General features: G+C 46.9%; 1 protein-coding gene across 1 annotated transcript in view; it reads right to left on the reverse strand.

Moving 5' to 3' along the window:
* BFSP1 (beaded filament structural protein 1) overlaps nucleotides 1–26,091 on the reverse strand; it is a 39,634-nt gene that overhangs the window by 8,568 nt on the left and 4,975 nt on the right. Inside the window, exons 2-5 of the mRNA XM_039256522.1 lie at nucleotides 24,124–24,184; nucleotides 12,503–12,598; nucleotides 9,800–9,892; nucleotides 7,209–7,316 (exon numbers count right to left, since the gene is read on the reverse strand). Coding sequence (XP_039112453.1) covers nucleotides 7,209–7,316; nucleotides 9,800–9,892; nucleotides 12,503–12,598; nucleotides 24,124–24,184 — 358 coding nt within the window. The remainder of the gene's footprint in view (nucleotides 1–7,208; nucleotides 7,317–9,799; nucleotides 9,893–12,502; nucleotides 12,599–24,123; nucleotides 24,185–26,091) is intronic.

The following is a 26,091-nucleotide window of genomic DNA, read 5'->3' on the forward strand; positions in this document are numbered from 1 at the left end:
CTTTCCTGCTTAAGCTAGTTTGATCGAGTTTCTGTTCCTCATTAAAAAAAAAAAAGGGTTTTAAATTCAAACAGTAACCTGTCATATCAGATACCAAGGCATACCACTGATTCCTGGTGCAGCCACATTTTCTTACCTATCCCGGGGTTCATATCCTCTAGGAAATACTTCCAGGAAATAAGGAATTTAAAAGGCCCCCTTTGAAGCTCGAATCTTGGAGACCAGAAGCCATCCAGGAGTGGAAGAACCCTGAAGTTAGGAGTTCCTTTTCTATGGAGCAGTCCAGAGAACAAACCTGGGGGACACTGGCCATGCTGGGGCCCGGGCAGCACAGCTCGGACCCTGGAGCCTGCTTCACATTCTGTGTCTCCCTCCCTCTCTGCTCCTCCCCTGCAAGTGTTCTGTGTGTGTCTCTCTCTCTCAAAAATAAATAAATATTAAAAAAAAAATTTAAAGGTGGGTTAATGGCCTTACATTCTATACAAGCAACCCTCATCTTTTAGAGATACAGTTGGAATATTGCCAGATGAGATGATCTGGTGTCAGGGACTGCTTCACCATTACATGGGGGTGAATGGGGGGGAGGGGGCAGGTGATATAAGAGGGACCATGTGTTGGAGGATGGAGGTCTAGGGGCTCCTGAGACTGTTCTCTCACTTTTATATACGTTTAAAGTGTTCCAGAACAGAGTAAAAACAACCAAAGATTACATGTGAAGCGAATCTATTGCCCCCTTTGGGTATGGGTTCCTCAATCAGCAAGAGAATAATGGTTTGTGCTGGCAAGTTCTCCCCTGGAGCAAGTCATCAGCCTCACAACAACCTTACGGGGGAGGGGCTGCTATTGCTCCCGCTTTCCAGATGAGGAGACTGAGACACACAGGCAAAGTGACTTGCCAATAAATACAGGATTCAGAGCCACCTGTACAGGGTCTGCGACACTTCCTGAAGCCATGGGCCTCCCTGCATCAGCCTCCTCCCAGCTGCAGGTGAGCAGGACACACACACACACACACACACACACTCACTCACGCACTCACGCAATCACTCACCCACTCCCTCCAGGCTCTTGGGAAACCCCCTATTCCTACACATCACCAGGCAAGCATCACCAGCGTGTTCTCACTGAAGACCTAGGGAGGGACTCAGGGTGACCAACACATAGACCCCTCTGCCCCTGAGCACATCCACTTAGCAAATTTCTAAATGGTAAACAGGATGGCAAAGCATTGTCACTAACTGGGAAATCAGAAACAAGAAGAATGTCATCTATAACCTTTGAGCCCTGCAGGGCAAGCATGATTTGTTGTCTATCTCATGAGCTGGTGGTTTGTTGTTGGGAGTGGCTGAGTGGGTGGGTGATGACTGTCCTCTGGCGGAATGTGTGGGAGGGGTGCCTGCCCCAGGAGGAGGCTCTAGGCACCACTAAAAGGTGTCTTCCTTTCAGGCACTGGCGCTCTGCATAACTCTGCCTGTGTCACCAAGACTCCGCTGTGTCCAGTGACGTGTTGACTGGCTTTACAACACCAGATTTATATCTACATCAGTGTGGTTTTTACAGCTCAATGATTTAAACTACTCATCAGAAGAGGGGTGTTCAAGGAAAATAATAAGAGCCCCACTTTAACCACCTTAAAGGGGGCTGAAGAGACATCTCTGATGTGAGCAACCTTGACACCTGCTTGGCTGCCTGAAAATGAGACACGGACGCTCCTCCGAAGAGCCTACAGCCTGGTGTGGGGGAGGTGGCTCAATCACAGCGACAGGCCCAGCACATCACAAAGGTTGTGGAGGCCCTCAGGTACTGGGAGATGTCAGAGAAGGCCAGTCCTAGGTACTGAAAAAGAGAAGGTGCTTCCAGAAAGAGGAAAAGTGATGAGTAAAGGGACAGGTGCCACAGGGGGGTCAGGAGAAGAAGAGAAGAGAGAGCAGCTCACGCCCAGCCCAGGATTTCTTGGAGGGAAGCGGCCACATGGAGACTGGAGAGCGAGGCAGGTGGATGGGGTGGGCTGTGCAGCAATATGAACTTCATCTTGAACAAGAGTGACTGCTGTGTTTCTCCTTGGATGGTTTAGATAGTCTGAGAGCCGCTGCAGGCAGGAGCTACATCAAGCTCTGATCAGTATTCCCTGAACCTCACACGGAGCTTGGCAGTCATGGATGAATGAAGGAGTCAGCATTCAAGCACAGGTGTAGGGCTTGCCTTTGCACAGCATGGGTCAACCAGACCCTGGCAGTGCCACACAGTAAGCCCCATCTGGACGGGTGACGTCCTGCTTGGGTCCTCTTAGGCTCCCAGATTCCTTTGGATTCAAGGTCTTCTTTAAAAAGGAAACAGGTTCCCTTTTCTCCACATCCTCACCAACACTTGTTGTTTCTTGTGTTTTTGATTTTAGCCACTCTGATACGTGTAAGGTGATACCTCATTGTGGCTGTGATTTGCATTTCCCTGCTGATGAGTGATGTTGAGCATCTCTTCATGTGTCTGTTGGTCATCTATATGTCTTTTTTGGAAAAATATCTATTCAGGTCCTCTACCCATGTTTAACTGGATTAGTTGTTTTTTGGTGTTAAATTGTATAAGTTCTTTATATATTTTGGATATTAACCCATTATTGGATATGTCATTTGCAATATCTCCTCCCATTTAGTAGATGAATGGCTGAAGAAGATGTGGTATACAATGGAATACCACTCAAGCCGTAAAAAAGAAAGAGATTACTCCATTTGCAACAACATGGATGGGTATAATGCAACGTGAAATAAATCAGAGAAAGACATATACCATATGATTTCACTCACATGTGGAACTTAAGGAACAAAGTAAATGGGCAAACAAAGGAAAAAACAGACAAAGAAAATACTCTTAAATACAGAGAACAAACTGGTGGTTACCAGAGGGGAGGGGACAGAGGGGATGGGTGAAAAAGATAAAGGGGATTAAAAGTACACTTATCTTCAAGCACTGACACATAGAATTATTGAATCATTACATTGTACTCGTGAAATTAACATAACACTGTATACTAATTTTTTCAATTTAAAAAAAAAGAAAAACAATCTAAGAAGGAAACGGAAGAAGACAAGTATCCTTCATGGATTACATGCTGTCTTTCCAAAATCTACCACTAGATGGTGCTAGGCAACTTTAATGAGAAATGATACCTGGGAGGTTCATTCCTTCCAAGTAACACATGACCTTTTCCACTTCCCTGTCTCAGAAACTCTCAGTGAAAGGTAATTTAGGGAGCCAGAAGTGCCTGTTCCTTTTCTTCCGCCTCCAGGAAGTGTCATCCCAGTGGTCTCATGCATGGACTGTGTTCGGCTTCAAAGAAGGGGCTGCCAGCTTTGAGAGTGCTGTTCCTTCCATCCTTTGGACTAGTGTCTGGTTTTTTGTTTTTGTTTTTTAATGTTTATTTATTTTTGAGAGAGACAGGGCATGAGCTGGGGAGGGCCAGAGAGAGAGGGAGACACAGAAAACCCAAAACAGGCTCCAGGCTCTGAGCTGTCAGCATAGAGCCCAACACAGGGCTTGAACCCACGAAATGTGAGATCATGACCTGAGTGGAAGTTGGATGCTTAACCGACTGAACCACCCAGACACCCCTGGACTAGTGTTCTTAAACTTGAGCCTGCAAAACCACCTGGAGGGCTTGTTAAAACAGAAATTGCTGGGCCCCACCCCAAAGTTCCTGACTCAGTAGGTCTGGGATGGGCCTGGGAATGTGCATTTCTGACAGGTTCCCAGGTGATGCTGATGTTGCTGGTTTAGGGATCTCACCCTGAGGACCACGCTACAGAGGGCTCTGGAAGCATCAGAAGCTCCAACCACGAGCAGAACCAGATGCCTTGATTCTGCCAGGTTGGAGCACTCAAGCTACAGGGAGTTCTCCCTTCCCCACCCCCCTCCCTTGTCCCTAGTCACAGCACTGGCCCTGCTGAGGGGCTAAGTCACCAAATCTCCCTTAGAGCACTCAACTTAGCCACTCCATTGGGCAATCACTAGAACCTTTCAAAATCAACAAAAAGCCAGCCATGAATATCTCCTGAATAGGATGTGAAAGACCCAATCCAGGGACTCAGGTAGACCAGACCTAGAACATTCTGACCCAACCTGGGACCCACCCTACACCAGTGTTCTCAAAGGGTGATTCCTAGACCAGAAGCATCATCAGCTGGAAATCTAGAAATGCAAATTCTTGGGCCACATCCCAGAACTACTGAGTCAGAAACTCTTGGGTGGGACCTGCCATATCTGCGTTTTAATCAGTACTAATTCGGCAGACTTTAGATCTCCATGACCTTTGCCCCTAAGCTTTAGGCCCATGAATATGTTGTTACGTGGCAAAAGGGACTTTGCAGATGTGATTAAGGCTCTTAATCAGTTGGCCTAAAAAAAAATAGGGAGATTTTATAGATTATGCCTGATCACATGAGCCCTTAAAAGCAGAAATCAGAGAGATTAGATGCCTGAGAAAGAGTCCATGTGCAGATGCTGGATTTGAGGATGGAGGAGGCCATATGCCAAGGGATGTGTGTGGCTTCTAGAAATAGCTCCTAGCCGGTAGCCAGCAAAGAAATGGGGTTCTTAATCCCACCTGCACACAGAACTGAATTCTGCCAACAACTTGATCGAGACTGGAAGATTCTCCACTGAGAGCCTCCAGATAAGAAGGCCGGCTGACACTTCTCTATCAGCCTTGTAAGACAGAGAGCAGAAAAACCAACCAAGCCTGCCCAGCCTTCTAATTTATGGAAATGTGAGACAAAGGACTACTATTTCAAGCCCTTGCAGGTATAGTAATGTCTTATAGCATTGAGAGAAAATGAATACAGCTTGTTTCATTAGACCCACTGCTAGTTTTATTTGATATAAGCACATATATTATTATATAGAAAATGACTTGGTAATATTTTGATAACTGGTTCAATATAATTGGTTTCCTTTTAATTACATGTACCTCATTTTATATATGACTTTAACACCTTTCTGAGAAGTGGACCATGGACTTTGCCAGACTGCTGGGGGGTTGGGCAGGGCACAGAAAATGTGAAGACCCCCGACTTAGAGAGACGACAACATCAGAGCAAGACCAGTCTTCCTGAAGCAACTATGGGGAAGGGGACAGGTGGCCAAGCAGACAGATTAATTTCACGTTCTCGGAAACTAGGTTAAGCCTTTATGAAATGTCTTACTTTTACATTCAACAAATAAATATATGCACATAGAAACAGAAACTTTTTTGCCCTGGAAGTGGGATTTACCACATCAGCTGGGCTCTTTCAATTTCTCGGTCTCTAGGGCAGGGTTTTCAACTTTGTCACCACGCCCATTGGAAGAGCCACATTTAACACCACAAACCATGTACATCATACAAATGTATGTGTGTGCCTGTGTGTGTGTGTGCATTTGAACAAATATATATATATTTAAATATGCAAACACAGATATTTAAAATACAGGCTTCACAAAACAAATCCCACTGTTACATGCCATGCACTCTGTTATTTCTTATTCTACCTTACTCTAGTGTTGTCAATTTCTTCTTTATTACTGCCACTCAATTCTGCTGAATTCATTTTACAACCCAATAATAAGTTGTAAACAGTGTTTTGGAAAATACCAGTCTCTAAGACCAGTGGGCTTGCATCCACTTCTCCAGTCTCTCATTCACACACACGTGCGTGCACACATACACATGTACATACATAAACACACACACATTCAAAGGTGTACATATATATACACACACACATATACACAGACTTATACACATATACAAATATAAATATATGCATATAGTGTACAACGTGCACACACATGCACATATATACACATCTACACATATAAACACATGACATGCATACACATACACACATACACACACACATTCACTCATGCTCGCTCCATTCTTCCGGGGCCTCAGAGGAAACCACAAATTACCAAGTCACCAAAATGGTGCGTCTGGTCCCCAACCCATGGTTTGTCATGAAAGGATGAGTTTAAGGGTAGTTCTTGATTTCTCCAGCTGTGATTTTTACCCCGGGAGACAATCACCTGACCCTGGTTTGCTTTCAGTGGCCCCCTGAGAGTTGCTGCATAGTGACAGTGTGTGGTGGGGCAGAAAGGAAGATTCCAGAACTCAGTGGTCCCTGCATGAGATCCCGGGCAGATTTGGAGGGTACCAAATACCTACAAAAGCACCAGATCAGTTGTGTCTTTAACTGTTTTTGATTTTGCAGACATTGGAGGGATAGGGACAGAGTAACATATGACATATAAATGTTCCAGGTTTCTTAAATAGTCCAATTTTTAAAACTTTATGTTCTCCTGTCCTTTCAAGTGTCCTTGTCAAACCAAGCATCCATTTATTTTTTAGACTTAAGAAGCGCAGTTGCACAGGCTATGAAGGTTTAGTATTTTAACCCAATATCTCCCATCAGAAGGGGACTGAAATGAGTGCAGACCTGAAAGAGTCAAGGGGATGAGCCACGGAGCTCACTAACCAAGAAGGGAGGCCACGGAAACAGGAGAGCGTTCTTCCGGTGACTTTAGTTTTCAAATTAAGCTTTGCCAAAAAAAAAAGGGGGGGGGCACAGAGGGAGTGGTGGAAATGGGAACTTTACACTAATGAATCCTGAGGTTAGGCAAACACTGACACGACTGCCCCCTCCCAAGCCTGTAATCAAATTCCAAAGGAGAGATTTTAGGTCGTGGAAAGAGAAGCAGGAAGCATAGAATGGGAGAATAAAAATCCCAATATGTGTCCATCTCTTCTTATTTTTAAGAATAAGGTTAAAGCAGGCAAAACGGGTCTATTGTGCAGGAGTCAGGAGAGCCTTACCCTTGGTGGTGGTCGGGGGGTGACTCAAAGCAGGCACAAGGGGAACCCCTGAGGGTCCTGGAAATAGTGTGACCCATGGTTCCCGTTTGTCCGGGGCTTGGCCAGTCCGGGCGTGAACGTCCTGCATCCTGGGAAATCCTCACTTCAAGCAGGAAGGCTGGTCACACTGCTCAGGACGGCCTGTTTCTGGCCCTGAGCACTGGACACACAGGCGTGTTAAGCTCATGAGAATTCCCTCAGACGGATACTCGTACACTTTCCTGCATGCGCGTGACACCCGAATAAAATGTGTCGTAAAGCTCAACTGACATGTGTGGTGGGAAAGCCCAACGCGAGCAGCGGACTCGAGGGTGTGGCGCCCTACCTGGGCCTGTAGCTCGGCTCGCTGTGCCTGCAGGAGGCACACCACCTCCCGGCCTTCCTCCAGCTGGCTCTGCAGGGCGGCGGCTTCCCGTTCCGTCAGGAGCTTCTCCTGCACAAAGAAAGCCAGACTCAGCGCTCGCTGTGCCTGATGTGTGAGGAAATCCAGAGGGTAAAGGGGCTCAGAGGGTTCTTCGTGCTCATGTGCCCCTACCCCAATTCATATGCTCAAGCCCTGACCCCCAATGGTCTTAAAGGTTGGAGCCTGGAGGAGATGATTAGGTCTAGGTGAGGTCATGAGGATGGGGCCCTCATGGTGGGATTAGTGTCCTTATAGGAAGAGGAAGAGAGGGCTCTCTCTTTCCAAGATGCACCAAGGAGACACCATATGAGGACCCAGCAAGGCAGCAGCTGTCTACAAACCAGGGAGCAGGCCCTCATCAAGAACTGAACCTGGGAGCGTCTGGGTGGCTCAGTTGGTTAAACGTCTGACTCTTGATTTTAGCTCAGGTCATGATCTCATGGTTCGTGAGTTTGAGCCCCAAGGCAGGCTCTGAGCTGACTGTGTGGAGCCTGATTGGGATTCTCTGTGTGTCTCTCTCTGCCCCTCCCCTGCACTCTCTATCTCTCTCAAAACATAAAAAAGAAAAAAAGGGGGCGCCTGGATGGCTCAGTCGATTAAACATCCGACTTCAGCTCAAGTCATGATCTCACAGATCGTGGGTTCAAGCCCCATGTCAGGCTCTGTGCTGACAGCTAGCTCAGAGCCTGGAGCCTGTTTCAGATTCTGTATCTCCTTTTCTCTCTGACCCTCCCCTGCTCATGCTGTTTCTCTCTCTCTCTCAGAAATAAATGAAACATTTAAAAAACATAAACATTTTAAAAAAATAAAGTGTCTTCTAAAAGAAGTTCTGGGATTTCTTTAGCTTTGCTATAAAAAGTATTACATTAAAACAAAAAGACCCAAGCAGCCAGCCCCCCTGTCCGTGGGTTCTGCAGCTTGTCCACACGCTGCCCTCGGAGCTTCTAAATGACTGGGTCAGGGCTACACCTGCCAGGAGGCTGATTAACTGACTTGGGGTGTGGTCTAGGCAGGCTTCCAGGCGATTCCAAGTGTCAGTGGGTTTGAGCACCACTGTCCTAAGTTGTCCTTGCAAAATACCAGAATTTCACCAGTTGACCAGTCCCCCCAAACCTTGTATCAGCCTACCACAGCCTCTGGACATTTTTGTTTTAATCTGCATTATTGTCACTTTATTTTTACATGCATCATGCGTGCATCACAAAATCCATTAAATTACATTAGGGAAACACTACACCAGCAGCTAGAGAGCACAGTGAAGAAAGAATGTGGAACATTGCCTCAGAAATGAGGGGGCCACTGGGTGACTCAGTCGGTTAAGCATCTGACTTCTGTCTTCAAGCGCCGTGTTGGGCTCTGTGCAGACAGCTCAGAGCCTGGAGCCTGCTTTGGGTTCTGTGTCGCGCTCTCTCTGCCCCTCCCCTACTCACACTTGCATGCGAGTTCTCTCTCTCTCTCTCTCAAAACTAAATAAACATTTAAAAAAAATTTTTTTTAAGAAATAGGCTTTTACTTCTAAATTCACATTTTAAAACAATCAGCTTCAGGGGCACCTGGGTGGCTCAGCTGGCTAGGCATCTGACTTTAGCTCAGGTCATGATCTTGCAGTTCAAACCCCACATTAGGCTCTGTTCTCAGAGCCTGGAACCTGTTCTGGATATTGTATCTCCCTCTTTCTGCCCCTCCATGGTTTGCACTCTTGCTCTTGCTCTCTCTCTCTCTCTCTCAAAAATACATAAACAGTAAAAAAAAATTTTTTTTAAGTCAGCTTCTGTAATTTCTATTTTTTCCCCAGTAGTTTTCATACAACAAACTCACATAATCATTAACAGAGGCCAATGTTGAAAATATAGTCATGAACTGTCTGGGGCTCAAAATTCATGGTCCAATTGATAAGGAGAATAAGAAAACAAACACTTTTTTTTAAATGGGCAAAAGACTGGATCAGATACCACAAAAAAAAAAAAAAAAAAGACATGGATGGCAAATAAGCCCACAAGAAGATGCTCAACATCGTTAGTCACAGGGGGACACAATTAAAACCACAGTAAGATACCCAACACACCTGTTAGAAGAGCAAAAAGCACAAACAGAACGAAAACCTAACATCCCCAGTCCTGGCAAGGACGCAAAACAACAGAAACGCGAATTTTCTCCTCGCTGATGGACTGCAACAGTGCAAACTGCATTGGGGAACAGTCTGGCCGTTTCTTATGAACTACACAAGGAAGAATGGCCTGGAATTCTCAAGAGAAAATGCCTAAGACAATGGTCAGGGACACAGTTTGTGTCTTCAGATGTCTAAATACCAGTGTTCCCAGTCCGAGTAAAAGAATGGAAGGATAAACTTCAAAGGCGAACACAGAGTGAGAGCGCAGCCAGTGAGCGCAGCGCAGCTCGGGCGCCTGGTCCAACCTGTCCCACTCCACCTAACACCTCACCTGAGTCTCTGCTAAACTAGGCCCTTGGGAGTGTAAGCGCCCTCTCCAGGCAGCCTGGGTTCCAATTCTTACCTCCCTCATCCCACTTGTAATGGCAGATGCTTGAGGGGTGGTCTGGACAATCTGCTGCAGGATGGTGACGTAGGTCTGAATTTCCAGAAGATTCTGTTGGGGGAAGGAAAGCACTCTCATTAAAACTTGAGATTTTGCCTCCAGGACCGGGTGACCCCAGGGGTGAATGCTTTCACATGTTCACCGTGACAGACAAGACAGATGATGACCTGTGCAGTGGACACTTAACATCCTCTTTAATCTTCATAAGAACAAGGGGACGGATGAATAAAGAGGCTTGTTTATCTCGCCACTTCCCCTCAATTACATGGATGCTTTTGCTGCTAGTCTTCCTAGACCCCATGAATGGCAAAGCTATGAGAGAAAGGGGAGGTGGGGGACAGAGAGACCCTGCAGGGTACAAAGGACTCTTTCTGACCCCAGAACAGGGCAGTGCTTCAAAGGATGATCCCAGACTAAATCGCTTAGTAGTTGTGTGTGGTAAGCAATTCAAACCTCCTAAAATTCAGGCTCTTCCTTATAAGATGATTAACAATCTGGAGGGGGTGCCAGATCCTCCTTCCCAGCAGAACACCCGTGTCCCACTCCTTGCGTAAGGGCCGATGGCGTAGCGCAGACAATTCCCCTCCTCCAGACAATGGCTATCTTGTCCAGGAAGCAATGGCCCCCAGTCCCACCTCGCCCCCACCTTGCCCCCACCCCAGACCAACCTTGTGGAGTGAGTGATTCGTGTCCCAGAGCTTCCCATGGGATCAAACTGGACAGACTCCAACTAAGCCCACACCCCCGCTGTTCCCCCTCCTCTCCTCCTGGGAGCTCACCACTAATACAGCAATCGCACAAAAATCACCACTTGGGCTCTGCTGGTAGGCAGCCTACCCTAAGACACTATTTCAGGAGGCTGCTGTTGGGACCAACGAGATAATGCACAAAAGCTTCACAGTGTGAGCTCTTATTATCATGTTCTACATGGCCTCGATGGGGTAGGGAGGGAGGGGAACAGGCCAGGCAGAGGAACGTCATAGGGAGGGGGACCCCTTCAGTGCAAACAACAGCGCCTCCCATGGTGCTGAGGCAGGTCCACGCTGAGGCAGGAAGAGAGTATCTACTACCACACTGCCTCCATTTCCCCAGAAGCAGACTGTTAGACATTGAATATTACATTCCTCCAAATGTCATGCATTGAAGCCCTGACCATCAGTGGGATGGGGTTTGGAGGTGGGGCCTTTGGGAAATAACTAGATTTAGATGGGGTCATGAGGATGGAGCCCCAGGACAGGATTAGTGCCCTTATAAGAAGTGACACCAAACAGCCAGAGGCACCTGGGTGGTTCAGTCAGTTGAGCATCCGACTTCGGATCAGGTCATGATCTCACCATCTGTGAGTTCAAGCCCCGTGTGGGGCTCTGTGCTGACTACTCAGAGCCTGGTACCTGCGTCTGATTCTGTGTCTCCCCCTCTCTCTCTCAAAAATAAATAAACATTTAAAAAAATTTGAAGAGCTGGCATCAGGGAAAGCCCAGGTGAGCACACAGTGAGGGGGGGATGTATGCAAGCAAAGAAGAGGGTTCTCACCAGAACCTGGGAATGCACCCTGTTCTCAGTGTTCTGGCTCCTAGAACTATAAGAAATGAACGTCTGTTGCATAGAAAACCACCCAGGTGGTGGTACTTTGTTCTAGCAGCCTGAACTGGCTCACATACAGGCCCCAAGAGGTCTGAGTACAAACAGTTAATTTGGGTGAAGATGCCAGGAAACTTTATTAGAGGGAGAAGTGAGACAGGAAAGGCAAGACAGCCAATAAGGAGTGTGTTAGCATGTAAGTTACCCTTTGGGCACCTGGTGCTCAGGCCAGCGGGGGATGCTGAGAGCCGTGCAGAACAGCAGGTAAGAGAGAGCTGGGGTAGGAATCCAACAATGTGCACCCATCACTGGTTGAGACTGCTCCTGGGGCATCAGTTCCCCAACACTTGCCATGAGGCAGCGCCACCCTCCCCTGCCCGGAGAGCGTCCGGAGGCCGAGCCGGCAGATACTGGCAATTGGACAGTGGCCAGAGCCCAGCAGAGAGGTCAGCCCCACGGCCAGACTCACAGGTCTGCTACACTCAGTGAACCACACAGCTGTGCAGAAGGAGAGTCTGGCATTTGCATTCTGAAGATGAAGCAGCTCAGAGTGGGGAGGCCATGTGCCCATGGTTACGCAGCTCCAGGATTTGATTTTTCCAGTACGCTAAAGCCCTGCAAAGTCAGGCCTGTGAGCAGCTAGCAGGGGTGAGAGACAGAGCCAAATGCTTCCTGAGAGGAAGCTCCTGAATGCCCTGTGTTCCCTCTACTAACTGGCTTAGAGACAGGACTATAAATAGCTACATCGCATTTTCCGCATTTCTGCATTTTCTGAGCCAAAACAACTGACAGGTCCTAGCTTACTCAAGACGGATCTGTGTAAGATCAGTTTGTAACATACGAAACAGACAGTGGTTCCCTCCCCACAACACACACACTACTGCCTCCTCCTCTCCCTATGTCCGGCTCCCTGAGTGCCACCCAGCAACCAACCCAGAGTCCCCTTTGGTTCAGGGGCAAAATCCACACAAAAGTAACCCACTGTAGCAGGCTCACATTTCAGCCACACGTGCCCTGGACTTGTCTGGCCAACCCCAACCTGGGCTGTCTAGGGAAGGGCTTCGGAAGGGCCACAGTTACCTTTTTGTACCTGTCCTTTGCTGCACTGATGTCGTCCTGCAGAAACTGTGCCTCTATCTGAAGGCGGAGGTTATGCAGTAAGGCTTCATCAGCTTCCTGCAATGAGAAAGGGAGCCACACGTCCAGCTCAGCGGGGCTGCACAGTGGAGGCATGGGCACACGGGTGGGAAACCGGCCAGGCGCACAAGCACATGTACCTCCCAGGGTCTTATTAAAACACTGATTCCTGTCCTGTAGGTCTGGGAGAGTGTCTGAGATTCCACATTTCCAATAAGGCATTGGATGAGCCCGTTGGTCCTGGTCGAGGACAGCAGTTCTCAACAGAGACTGACTATTTGACCCCCAAAGGAGCATTTAGTAATACCTGGAAACATTTTCAATCGTGACCACTTGGGCAGTGGGGTGTGACTACGGGCATCTAGTAGGTAGAGGCCAGGGATGCCGCAAAATATCCTACGATACCCAAGACAGCCCCACACAACAAAGAATTCTCTAGCCCAAAATGTCAATAGTGCCAGCACTGCAAAGATTTTACCTAGAAAGATCAGGGAGAAGATTAGGATATATCTACATACCAATGGCCTTAAAATTTAAGTTCTATCTATATCTGTTCTATATCTCAGCATCAGTAAGTTGAGTTTCTAAGAAAGACCAAGAAAGAATTTTCCATTAACACTGAAAACTTCATTTGAATAGTTTCTCCCAAGTACTGCTGACACTTTCCCTGACACTATGTATCTTTAATACAACATGCATTTTTTTAGAATAATTGCTGTGGTGAATACTGTTTGTTTATTCCCTTAAAGTGGGAAGTGACATGTATGACACAAGGCTCGGTGTTCTCATCAAACATTCTGATAGTTTACTGACTTATATCTCCGTGATCTTGTTTAGGTAAAACCAAATAGGCTGGATTACTGTGCTCTTAAGAAGACAGTGCTGGGGCGCCTGGGTGGCTCAGTCTGTTAAGCATCTGACTTTGGCTCAGATCATGATCTCATGGTTCGTGGGTTTGAGCCTCACGTCGGGTTCTATGCTGACAGCTAGCTCAGAGCCTGGAGGCTGTTTCAGATTCTGTGTCTCCCTCTCTCTATGCCCCTCCCCAACTCATGCTCTCTGTCTGTCTCTCTCTCTCTCTCTCAATAATAAATAAAAACATTAAAAAAAAATAACTCAGTGCTGTGATGGCTGGAGCTGCCTTAATCCTACCGCAGTCCGGTGTGATATTAAGGTGAGTGTTACCTGGGTTCCTCCATCTCCATAGACTCCTCAGCAATGCTCAGCTGCCAGTGCCTGAGGGCTTGCCAAGGGAATTTTTACTGACTTATTAATCACTTGTTTAAAAGCATGAATGGAAGCAATCGGCTTTCCTTAATAAAGGCAGATAAGTAGTTGGCAAACATATTTAAGACCCTGTCCATCCTCGTGTGAATAGAGTTACAGCAGTCAGGCATGTGCAAGGGCCCAGGTATTTTGAGACAGACTCCACCTTTGCATCAACAGGGTTTAGATTCCAGGGAGGCCTGTGGCCTGCACTTCTCAGAAAGGCACTTGATTCCTTTGTCACTCCTATAAAAGATGGCTGGCATAGGAAGATTTTGATTGAGACTAGAAAGCAGGCTGTATGAACTTCTGGGGGCCTGCATCAGAATAAATGCTTAATTGGGGCACCTGGGTGGCTTAGTCGGTTAAGCGTCCGACTTTCGCTTAGGTCATGATCTCGCGGTTCGTGGGTTCGAGCCCCGCATCGGGCTCTGTGCTGACTGCCGGCTCAGAGCCTGGAGCCTGTTTCAGTCTGTGACTCCCTCTCTCTCTGACCCTCCCCTGCTCACGCTGTCTCTCTCTCTCTCTCCTAAAAATAAATAAAACACTAAAAAAAAAAATGTTTAAAAAAAAGAATAAATGCTTAATTAAAAAATATGTGCCTGGGGCACCTGGGGGGCTCAGTCAGTTAAGCCTATGACTTTGGCTCAGGTCATGATCTCACAGTTCATGAGTTTGAGCCCCACATCAGGCTCTATGCTGACAGCATGGAGCCTCGAGCCAACTTCTACTTCTGTGTCTCCCTCTCTCTGCCCCTCTCCTACTCATGTTCTCTCTCTCTCAAAATTAAAATAAACATTTATTTATTTAGAAGAAGAAGGAGGAGGAGGAGGAGGAGGAGAAGGAGGAGGGAGAGAAGGAGAAGGAGAAGGAGAAAAAAGAAATATGTGTCTGTGTGAATTTGGTCCAACACTTGAACAAAATTGTAGGGGAGCAGTTAATCTCCACCCAACTTGAACTTCTGAGGCTATTTTATCTACCAAAAATAACTTTGAGTTTCTCTTAAAAGAACTTCAGATTTCTACAAAATCAACTTGGGTCAGTTGGAAAACATCAGAAATGGATCTTAAAGCATTCCTGTTTGCATAGGGTTTATGCAAGTAAAAAACAAAATAAGCTATCTTAATACAGCACTGTCCACTGCCCATAAAAAGAAATGGGTAAAAGTAATTTTAATAATATATGTTATTACACCCAATACAGTCCAAATATTATTCTTTCATCAGGTAAACCTTTTTTTTTATAAATTTTTTTTACATTTATTTATTTTTGAGAGACAGAGCACGAGTTGGTGAGGGGCAGAGAGAGAGTTAGACACAGAATCCAAAGCAGGCTCCAGGCTTTGAGCTGCCAGCACAGAACCCGATGTGGGGCCTGAACTCACAAACCATGAGATCATGACCTGAGATGAAGGTGGACATTCAACCAACTAAGCCACCCAGGTGCCCCAAGCCTTTTTTTTTTTTTAAGAGAGAGAGAATGCATGTGCCCATGAGCAGAGGAGGGACAGAGAGGGAGAGAGAATATCCCAAGCAGGCTCCACGCTGTAAGCACAGACTCCGACGTCGGACTCCATCCCATGAACCGTGAGATCATGACCTGAGCCAAAATCACAAGTCAGATACTTAACCGACTAAGCCACCCAGGCCTCCCTGTAATCAATATTTTAAAAGTTATTAATGAGATATTTTACACTTTTTTTTTTCAGGCAAGGTCTTTGAAACCTGGTTTATATTTTACACTTACAACACATCATGATTTGAACTCTCTGTGTCTCCATCACCCCCCAGCATACATGGCTGGCAGCTCCCAAGTTGGACAAGGCAGCTCTATAGGATTAATTTTAGGCACGAAGGAGAAACTCATTCTTCCTCAGTATCTCCTCCAGGTTTCTGCCCCAGGGGGAAATGCTCCCAATTTCCTTCCTCTAATTTCCTGTTACTAAATCCTTCCCTTGGAAGAGTCTGAAGTCCCTTATGAGTACCAGGGAGGCTAACATTGAGCAACCAGGGAGGGAACCCTCAGACAAAAGGAGGGAAGAATCCCAACCCAGAGCTGGCTTCCTGCCCATGCCCCTAGACTCTTCTCTGCTGTCCCCAAGGCTCCTCTCACTCCTTCGCCCTGGAGCTGCCCACTGGCAGACGCAATAGCATAGGGGAAAACTGCACCCTCTGAGAGACCCACATGGCATCTGAAGTCTTTTTTTTCCTAAAGATAAGTAAAAGAATGAACCAAATTACAAAACAGGGATGCATGTTTTCCAGACCATGCATGACTCTGAATGGTCTGAACTAAACTCATGTGAAATCTAACTATGGGTGTTCAGTTTCTGGGCTCATTCTTTTGATTAATGAATTGATCTGATGGGTCACTGACTTTTGATGAGCTCTGTTCTCAGGGCTTAACGATAGGTCCTCAAATCTTGTGTTCCAGAGACAGTAATGAATATGCCCTTGTACAATCAAGGTGTAAATTCCCCAGGGCAAGTGGGCAGGTCTCTTGGAGGCCCTGATGACTGTCTCTCTGAATTACCTAGAATTATCACCCGAGCCTGGTGAAGACCCCTGAGAGAGGAAGGGTGGTGCAAAGAAAGCCTGGGTGACTGCCCAGCAATAGGAAAGGGCTGAGGCAGAGCCAGGACAATTTACAGACACCAAAGGAAACAACAGCCAGGGCTCAAGAAAGACAGAGAGCAGGACAGTTCCAGGAATCTAAGAGCAGGAGGTAACGGCTCCGCCCTCAGGATGACCCGGCTGCCAATGAGTTTGTCTCTGTGTCTCTTGAGTCACATCTCCAGGAGAGTGCTGTGATGGCCATCATGGGTCACATGACCACCATCTTAACCAACTGAGCCACTCAGGTGCCCCAGACATGACCACCATCTTTTTTTTTTTTTTAATGGTTTATTTATTTCTAGGAGAGAGAGAGAGAGCGAGCGTGAGCAGGGGAGGGTCAGACAGAGAGGGAGTCACAGACTGAAACAGGTTCCAGGCTCTGAGCTGGCAGTCAGCACAGAGCCCGACGCAGGGCTCGAACCCACGAACTGCAAGATCATGACCTAAGCGAAAGTCGGATGCTTAACCGACTAAGCCACCCAGGCGCCCCAACATGACCACCATCTTGACTGACAGTCCTAACAAGACTGCAGTGATGGGAAGGACAATCAAAGTGTTTGGGGATGCAGCCATACTCCCTTCAGGAGCAGAGGTTTGCTGCAGAAATGATTCTCAACCCTGAGCATGGGGACACCCCTTGGAGGGGCACAGCTCAGTGTGGGGCAGAGTTGGTAGAAGACCTTGAGCCAGTCCTTCTGGATATCCTACCCTCCCTACCCGCTAATCTCATTCCCACCCTCCCACCACACACCTCTTAAGACTGCTGAGGATGAAGCGGGGCAGAGAATTCTCACACATCTTCATTTTTATCAAAAACTCGTCCATGATTGATCCGCAATCACCAGAGTTGAAGAAGTGGGAAAATGGCTTCAAGGACACTTTGTGTCATTACTTATAAAGGGACCAAACACTCACAATTTTAGAAATAGAAGGGACCTCAGAGATCACTGGTCCTCAAGCGTTAATGTTAAGTCACATGTGTCATCCTTCCAACAAAATATCCCAGGATGCCATTGTATATAAGGCAATACAGAGATGTGTTTCTGGAACAACACGACCACCGTGGGTCCATGCAGCAGCCCTCTTCCCTCAGAGGCCCCTCAGCAGCTCCATGGTCCTGCGGGCTCTGCCAAATGCAGCTCTCCTTATAGGTGAACAGGCTGAGGCCAGACCGACCAGTGGGTCATGTAGCTACTTAATGGAAGTTAACGGGAAGTAAGAGGACTGGAATCTGTCTCTACTAGTCAAGAGTTGCATGCTGAGTCTTGACCCCATCCTACAAGATGCCTGCCTTTCTTCCTGCATCTCCCTCTCAGAATGGTGCCCAAGCAACCACTCTTGGCTCCCATCAGCCAAGCCTTTAAAGCTGCTCATGGTGATAATAAAGACAGGCCAATATTTGTCCTTAAAATAGGGATTATACAGATGCCTCTGCATGCACATTCTCCTGCTCTGAGGACAATCATCTGATAAACTGTCCCCCAAGCCCCCAAAGGTGAGTAGGTGCCTCTGGAATGTGCAGTTGCTAGTATGTTGAGGAGAATTCGTTTGGAAGTGTTTTGTTTGCACCAGAACTCAGAAATGTGTGGACGCTGGTGTTTTTATTATGCTTCGGATGCTGTCAGCTGCATTTTCAAAAGCTCCACCAGCAGAAGCATCTAGACTTTTTCCGAATCGAGACGCTGGGTCAATAGTCTAATTTTAGAAAACATTCCAACCCTGATGTTGTATGTGTTAAGGATCTAGGCCAGTGGTTATCAAAGTGTGGTTAATGATGACAAGGGTAAATGAGAAATGTACAATGATTCAGGATGTAAAATATCTGGCAGATCTCAGATGTACTGAGTCAGAATTTCTGGGGACAGGACCCAGGAATGTGTATTTTTTTAAATTTTTTAATGTGTATTTATTTTTTGGGAGAGAGAGATAGAGCCTGAGCAGAAGAGGGGCACAGAGAGAGGGAGACACAGAATCTGAAGCAGCCTCCAGGCTCTCAGCTGTCAGCACAGAGCCCGACACTAACCACAACCGCGAGATCATGACCTGAGCCGAAGTTAGATGCTTAGCCAATTGAGCCACCCAGGAGCCCCTAGAAATGTGTATTTTAACAAGCCCTCCAGGTGCTGCTGGTGGATGTGGAAATTTCAGATTCACTGATCTAAACCACTCTTTGAGAAAGAGACTAGAGAATTAACTGGAGTCCAATGTGCCTCTCAAGAATCAGCCTTGCTAACCCATTCACAAGGATGCTAGAAATCCCTTTAAAAACCCAACTGTCTGTATCTTTACCCAGCCTCAAATACAGCATCCAAGCAGCCACCCCTCCCCCTAAAAAAATCTGCTCAAGAATGGGTATTCAAGTTCATTGAGATTTCTAGTTAATTAGGATTTAATTAAAAAACACCTCAACCTTGGATGTCAAAAACCTTTCCAGAAATTGTGGGTTTGCTCTCCTTCCCGGTGCTCAAGCTGGCCTGGAGGATGGTGCTGAGTATGTTCTAGACTCTGCTCCCTCTCTTACCACTGTCTTCTCTCCCTGGGCACTCCTCCATTCTCCCAGCCTCCCCACCCCTAACCTCCTCCCGAACTCAGCCTTTCCAGTTCCCTCTCCTTCTCTGCCCTGGAAGTTCATCTCCAGCCTGAGTTGTTCTCAGGCAAATGAAGGCTTGTAGGTAGCCCTTAAGGCAAAGGCATCAAGCCCCACCTTGTTGTTCTCCAAATGTCCTTGCCTCTTACCCTTTTCTGGACATATTAAAGATACAAAAATTGCATGAAAAAGCACGTATAACAGCTTTAGGTATTTCTTTAAGAATTGTTTTTAGGGGGGGCGCCTGGGTGGCTTAGTCGGGTAAGTGTCCGACTTTCGCTTAGGTCATGATCTCGCGGTGCGTGGGTTCGGGCCCCGCGTCGGGCTCTGTGCTGACTGCCAGCTCAGAGCCTGGAGCCTGTTTCAGTCTGTGACTCCCTCTCTCTCTGACCCTCCCCTGCTCACGCTGTCTCTCTCTCTCTCCTAGAAATAAATAAAACATTAAAAAAAAAAAAAGAATTGTTTTTAAATGAAAGCATTTGACTAGAACCTACATCATTTTAAAATTCTGAGGATTTTAAAGGAAAATAGGAGAGAAACCTGAAAGCCTCCTTATAGTTTTCTTATCTAAGAAATTCTGAGAAAATGGGTCAAAAGAAAAAGTTTGGCCAAACCAAAATATTTAAAAGTCACCAAGAATTCTTACTACATCACAATACCTTTGGCCACAGTATGTAAGTGGTATGTTGAAGAATTTATTTTATTTCAAAGTGCCTAGCAAAAAGTGGCTTGCTTTAGCTTATGTGGCTGTTAAAAATACAGGAACTCTGTTCTGGAGATGCGATTATATGGGTAATAGTCACAGATGACAGTCTGGTGAAAGCAGTAGCAATCAATCTTGTCAACATACATGGTGATATTTTCCAAGCATGGTTCAAAGACCGGGTCACAGCAATAGCACTGCTAGGAATTTACCCAAGGGATATAGGAATGCTGATGCATAGGAGCACATGTACCCCAATATTCACAGCAGCACTCTCAACAATAGCCAAAACATGGAAAGAGCCTAAGTGTCCATCAACGGACGAATGGATCAAGAAGATGTGGTTTATCTATACCATGGAATACTACATGGCAATGAGAAACAATGAAATCTGGCCACGTGTGGCAACATGGATGGAACTTGAGGGTGTTATGGTGAGCGAAATAAGTCAGGCAGAGAAGGACAAATACCATATGTTTGCATGTATAGGAGGATTAGGAGGATTAGGAGGATTAGGAGGAACTTAACGGAGGACCATGGGGGAGAAGAAGGGGGGAAATAGTGGGGGAGAGGGAGAGAGGCAAACCATGAGAGACTCTTGAATGCTGAGAACAAACTGAGGACTGATGGGTGTGGGGGGAAGGGGAGGGTGATGGGCATGGAGGAGGGCACTTGTGGGGATGAGCACTGGGTGTTATATGGAAACCAACTTGACAATAAACTATTTGTAAGAAAAAACAAAAAAACAAAGACCAGATCAATGGTTTCTCCCATACCCCATTTTCCATGGCCACACTTAGGGATGAATGAATCCCTTCCACAATACCAAAGGAAAGGGGTGCTGAGACTAAGCTGACAGTCAAAACCATGTTGCTCTGATGTGTGTAGACATTCCAAGTTTTGTCAGCCCAAATCATTTATATTACCAGCCAACAAGATGTGAATATACTCTTGCATTTTCACCTTCTCCATGGACAGAGAACAAGAATGTCCAGCCTTCCTCTGGCCAGCCCCCTGAGTTTCCCTGAGGCAAGGATTGGGTACATGTTGTTTATTCCAAGAAGCACTGGAGGGGAGGAAATGATCCAGGGAAAGGAACAAAGGCAATAAAGCTGTATGAGTAAGTTACCATTGTGGACAAGCAGCCCTCAGTCCTACCGGGGACCCTTGGAGAAACTCAACAGAATTCACCTGTGAGCTCTTATTGCAAGGGGTGGGGCAGCTGGGGAACTCATCCACTCATCCCCACCCCTCAGTGGCCGAGGGCTGCTCCAGGGGGGTGCTAACTCCCACACTTCCAGCTTATGCCTCCTGTGGATCATGCACGTCCTCACAGCCAGAGACACGCAAGAAGCTGCCAGTATGCTCAGCATGTCTGTGTGATCTCAGCCCAGGGAATATGGACGGAGCATCAACATCAAATGTGAAGGGACCATCTTTCCCCCAGAGATTCTGTCTTAGTGTATGTCTCCTGAGAGTCAGTGACTGGAGGCAGGGAATGAGCCACATCTACACAAAAGACTCCTGACTACACCTGGCTCCTGGCTACGCTTGCCCAGGACGGGATGTGGGGCTCCTAAGTCACTGAGTTTCATCAAGGGTGGGCCTCCTGCTGGCAACAAAGGGGTCGGACTGGGTCGTTTCTGGGGGTAAAAAAAGTAACAAGAAGCTCCAAACTAACGCATGGATTTGGCCAATCCCTGCATCGTGTGCTGTGCTTATGATTCCTGCTATATCCGAGCACCACCTGTACTATTAGTCGCTCCATATTTTTCTTGAAATGGATTCATTTCCACTTGCATGCATTTAAAAAGGAACGTTTTTATGTCACCAGCTGTAGAGAAGAGGTGATCACAAAAATAAATTTTGAGCTACTCAAAACTTGTTCCTCTACACACCATCTAAAGTCACCCCGCACACCATCAGTTATGAATCCCACTCTCTGGGAGAACTAAGCTGGCACCCATCACATCAAGGGATCTGTGATAATAACCATGACAGGCAAGTCACATACACTGTCATGTCACTTCGTTCCTACTATGGGGGTCGACAGACATCCACTCCATGGTGGTGGCAACTATTACTGCTCCCACTTGGGAGATGAAGGAGCTGAGGCTTAGGGAGATGAGGCAGTTACCCCAAAGTCTCACAGATACTCAACAGTAGCCCATGATCAAGCTGTTCTCCCGTTTTGGACTGCACAGCTCACTTGTGGGAAGAAGTGTCTTTCCCTGGACCCAGGAAGAGTCACACTGATGCCCTGTGATGGCTCTGGCCCAAGCTGCTGGTAGCATCTTTCCCCAGAGCCTTCGAACCCCATACTTCAATGGGACTCATACCCCAACTGTCCACACTCTCTGTCACAGTATACACAAAGGTGTTGCAGCTGTGTTCTCAGGGGGACGAAACAGGGGAAGGCCTCTACCTTACTTCTCATCGTCTCTACTACCATGTTTTTCTTCTGAGAATATGTACTGCTTTTGTAATAAGAGAAAAACAACAGAAGGCTGGAGCTTGTTCTTAAATTCAGTGTTACTGGGACACCTGGGTACCTCTTGGTTTTGGCTCAGGTCATGGTCTCACCATGAGCTGGAGCCTCATGTAGGGCTCCACGCTGATGATGCAGAGATGTGTGGGATTCTCTCTCTCCCTCTTCTCTGCCCCTCCTCTATTCACTCTCTCTCTCTCTGAAAATAAATAAGCTTAAAATTTTTTTAAATAAATAAATAAATCTCTGGTGTTACTTTCCACCAAAGCTAAAAAGAGGGAATGCATTCTGTCTCCTTCTATGAAGAGTGCACACGATCACATTGTATGAGTGACAACCTCAGAAATAAGTCTGGAGAGAGCTCTGCTTGCAGTGAGGACAAATACGCAAAAAGCAAAATGTGGTGGGTTAGGGAGGGGCTGTATTGGCATATAAGTGAAGGGTGTCAGGCACCTATGTCCCTGAAGGCAGTGGTCTGTGGACAAGATGGTGGCCCCAGCTGGCAGCCTGGGATTACCACCAAAATCAAGAATGCAGATGAGCTCCAAGTATCAACAGAACAGCTGGGCAATGTCTGATGCTAACACCCAAATGCCACCCTCTACGGATGTGGGGCCATCACAACCCAACCCAATACAAGACCCATCATTGAGCCTGTGCATGTAGGGCTCTCCTGAAGCACACCATCACCCCCACCTTTGTGTTTATATCTAGAGTGTTACAGGTTGGCTGGCCTGAGACTACTCCAGTTTCTATCGTTTGGCCTTGGTAATATTGACAGCACCTCCTTTCACACAGTGTCCTGGTTTGGACAATATATGCTCACTAAGGGAAGGGCACAGAAGCATCACGGGGTAGATAACATAGACAAAGAAAAATTCAGTTTCCCTAGGTTGTGGTTCTAACTCCTACTGATTAACAGACTAATCCTGGACAACAGAGGTTGGACAAAGCCAGGGACTGGCAAACATCCTGAGCTAACCTCAACTATCTGAGTTCCACTGCCTGGAACTCCAGGTGGAGAAGAATCCTAAGGCCACACATCTGGGCACAGCAGGGAAAGGTGCTGTGTTTTATCAGCAATTGTGATGAGGAATTATAGGTGTAGAAGGGAGGGAAAGGGGGAAAGCGGCCATGTACCCTAAATAAGCAACCCTTCAGTTAAACAGTCTCCATGAGTCTTTCCACTCAAGACATTTGAACTCTGAAATTACAGGTATTTGCCATCCCTGGTTTTGTCCAACCTCTGAGATCCAGGATTATTCCATTCTGTAGTCCCGTTCCCCTGGCTACAGAAGAAAATCCAATCAGTTACATTGATGATGGAGGTTCTGAAGAAGAAAACTCCCTGCAAAGAAAAATCCCTCACAACCCTGCAAAAGGGTCCCCAGCAAGAAGCTGAGAATCCGTGGTGCCCTCCACATAGCTACTTTCCAGGCTCCAAGAGGCGAGAGCTTGAAGGGAAATGGAAACTTCTTCCTCTGTCCTCTGAGAGTTCTCCTGCAGAAGAGATTCTCAGCCAACAGAGTAGAGATATCCTTGCATCCCAATAACCACTGCCCAAAGCAAGTTCCCTGAGTTTGATGTTTGGGACCAGTACATGTGAATGGCAAAGCCCCAGCTGGCCACTGTGATGCAGCCACGTTTTGACAGCCTAGCGCAACCCATAAGCTTAATGGTCTCAGGTTCTCTGGCGAGACCCTGTGTGTGGTGGGAGAGAAGTGTGTGTCTTGGGTATGTGAGTTCGCACAAAGATTTAGTTGAAATTATGAACTGAAGAAAGAGAGTGACAGCAAATGAAATAGGTGAATCCTAAAGGGATACAGAGAGGAAGGGTGTGATGGTCACTTCAGCCATTTAGTTCCATTCTGTCCCTATTCCGACTCACAGACGTGCTCAGCTCACCTTGTTAAGCCGTTCCAGCATTTCTTTTAGGAGCAGCTGACATTCACACTCGTTTTCATACCTGCAAATTGGACACAAGCAAAAGTAGGGCAGCTTCCATGATTCCACATGTAATGACCACACAATCAGTGTTACAGGGTACTATGCTGTCTCTTTCAGGAGAAACTCTTAAGTTTAAAAAAGTAGCTGGTGCTGCATTGCTGAGCCTGCCGCTTCCACAGCATGCACAGAGTGGTGCTGTGGCCACCATATACAGGGGCAACTGGGAACGGTAAATCAACAGGAGTCCCCCAGCCTGGAGGCCCAACCTCCACCCCTACCTCCCACCCCTGTCCAGCCACCTCAAGGATAAGGGAATCATATCTCCACACACTCCTAACCCAAGTAGAGCGGTGACACTGAAAATGGGAGACCCGCCCCACATGACCTACCATTAACCTGACCTTGACCTTGTTTGGGTTTCCTATGCTATTGTATCTATCTACATGTGTCAGTTTTTCTGGATTATGCCATTTAATCCTTACAAAACTCTGGAAGAGAGCAGTTATCATTGCCCTCGTGGGGGAAATGAGAAAAAAGGCTGAGAAACTGTCCCATGACCTCAGGCACACTTCACCCTCATCTCTGTGCCCTCAAGGCCTGCTCTTGGCCACTAGGCAGGGCAGGCTGGACGGGCCAGAGAGTCAGGGCCCCTGAGGCAGCCCTTGACCTCTGACAGAAGGTGAGTGAGTACATAAATACCCCAGCCCCCTTGCCCTCAGCTAGGACAACTAAAGTGTTTCTCCATCTAGTAGGTTAGCTCCAGGTTAATCTGCTGAATGCACTCAGTGTTCTCTGCTTTTCCTTCCTGCCTCACTTCCTCACTCCCCAACCTATGAGGTCACCTCCCAAATAAGCTACTTACTCTCAAACCCCTTTATCAGACTCAGCTTCTGGAAGACTCCCAACTAAAAGAGGGGTAGGGTCACGACTCACACTTGAATCTGACATCGAAAATTATGCCCCAATAGCCACACCATGCTACCTGGGAAGAGCAGGGAAACCGCCCCCCCCCCTCCAAATTTGAATACACACAAAATTGATAAAGCAATGGATACTAGGAACAGGTGTGTTTTCCCCTCCTAGTCATCTTCTTCCCTGGACTGTAGAAAATGATAGAGATCAGGAGGCAGAGAGACCCCAGAAATCATTCTGTTTAGAGAGTTTCCCTGAAGAGGGATTCTCTTCCTCTTAAGAGAGAAGGCTCCTTCCCAAATGACTCTCCCCTCCTTCCCTGCAAGGTGCCCCCAATATCCATCCTGGCCTTCTTCCAGGAGTCAAAGCCCTTGCTGTTGGGTGGGCACAGGGCTGCCTAGAGGGAAGACTATATTTCCCAGCCTTCCTTCCAGCTAGGTGTGGCCATGTGACTAAGTCTTGACCAATGAGATACAAGCATAAGTCTGTGGCAGCTTCAATGATAAGAGATGCTGTGGGTGTGTCCTTCTGCATCCTTTCCTCCATCCTGCACCTAAAACATAGATGCTCCTTCCCCAAAGGCCAGGCAGAGCCTTCTGAGCCTCAAATATTGTAGAATGGCATGCTGAATTGCTAGGCAAGACCTTACACAAGAGAGAAACAAATTTCCATCCTGGATAAGCCAATGCCACTTTGGAGTTTCTGCCATTTGTGGTTGAAACGAATCCTAATTAACACTCAGCCCAACCCACAAAGCATAGTTTTCAGAGCCGTTGCACACGCATGTCACGGGCTCAAGTATTGAAAGAGGCCTCTAGAAAACCATGCTGCTGTAGGGAGAGTCCTAACTTCAGGAAAGAACAATTAGGAATATGTGTACTGTGCACACTCCCAGTTCTAAACCACCAAAAAAGCTCAGCTATAACCAGCAAGCAAAACATCTTTGTACAAATTTTACATTTCCCACCAGGATGTCGCATTTATCAGTGTCTTTTGTGTGTGGCTCTAATGGGG

The sequence above is a fragment of the Hyaena hyaena genome, unplaced genomic scaffold (assembly GCF_003009895.1).
Source record: "Hyaena hyaena isolate Hyena2069 unplaced genomic scaffold, ASM300989v1 scaffold_579, whole genome shotgun sequence".
Taxonomy (NCBI): domain Eukaryota; kingdom Metazoa; phylum Chordata; class Mammalia; order Carnivora; family Hyaenidae; genus Hyaena; species Hyaena hyaena.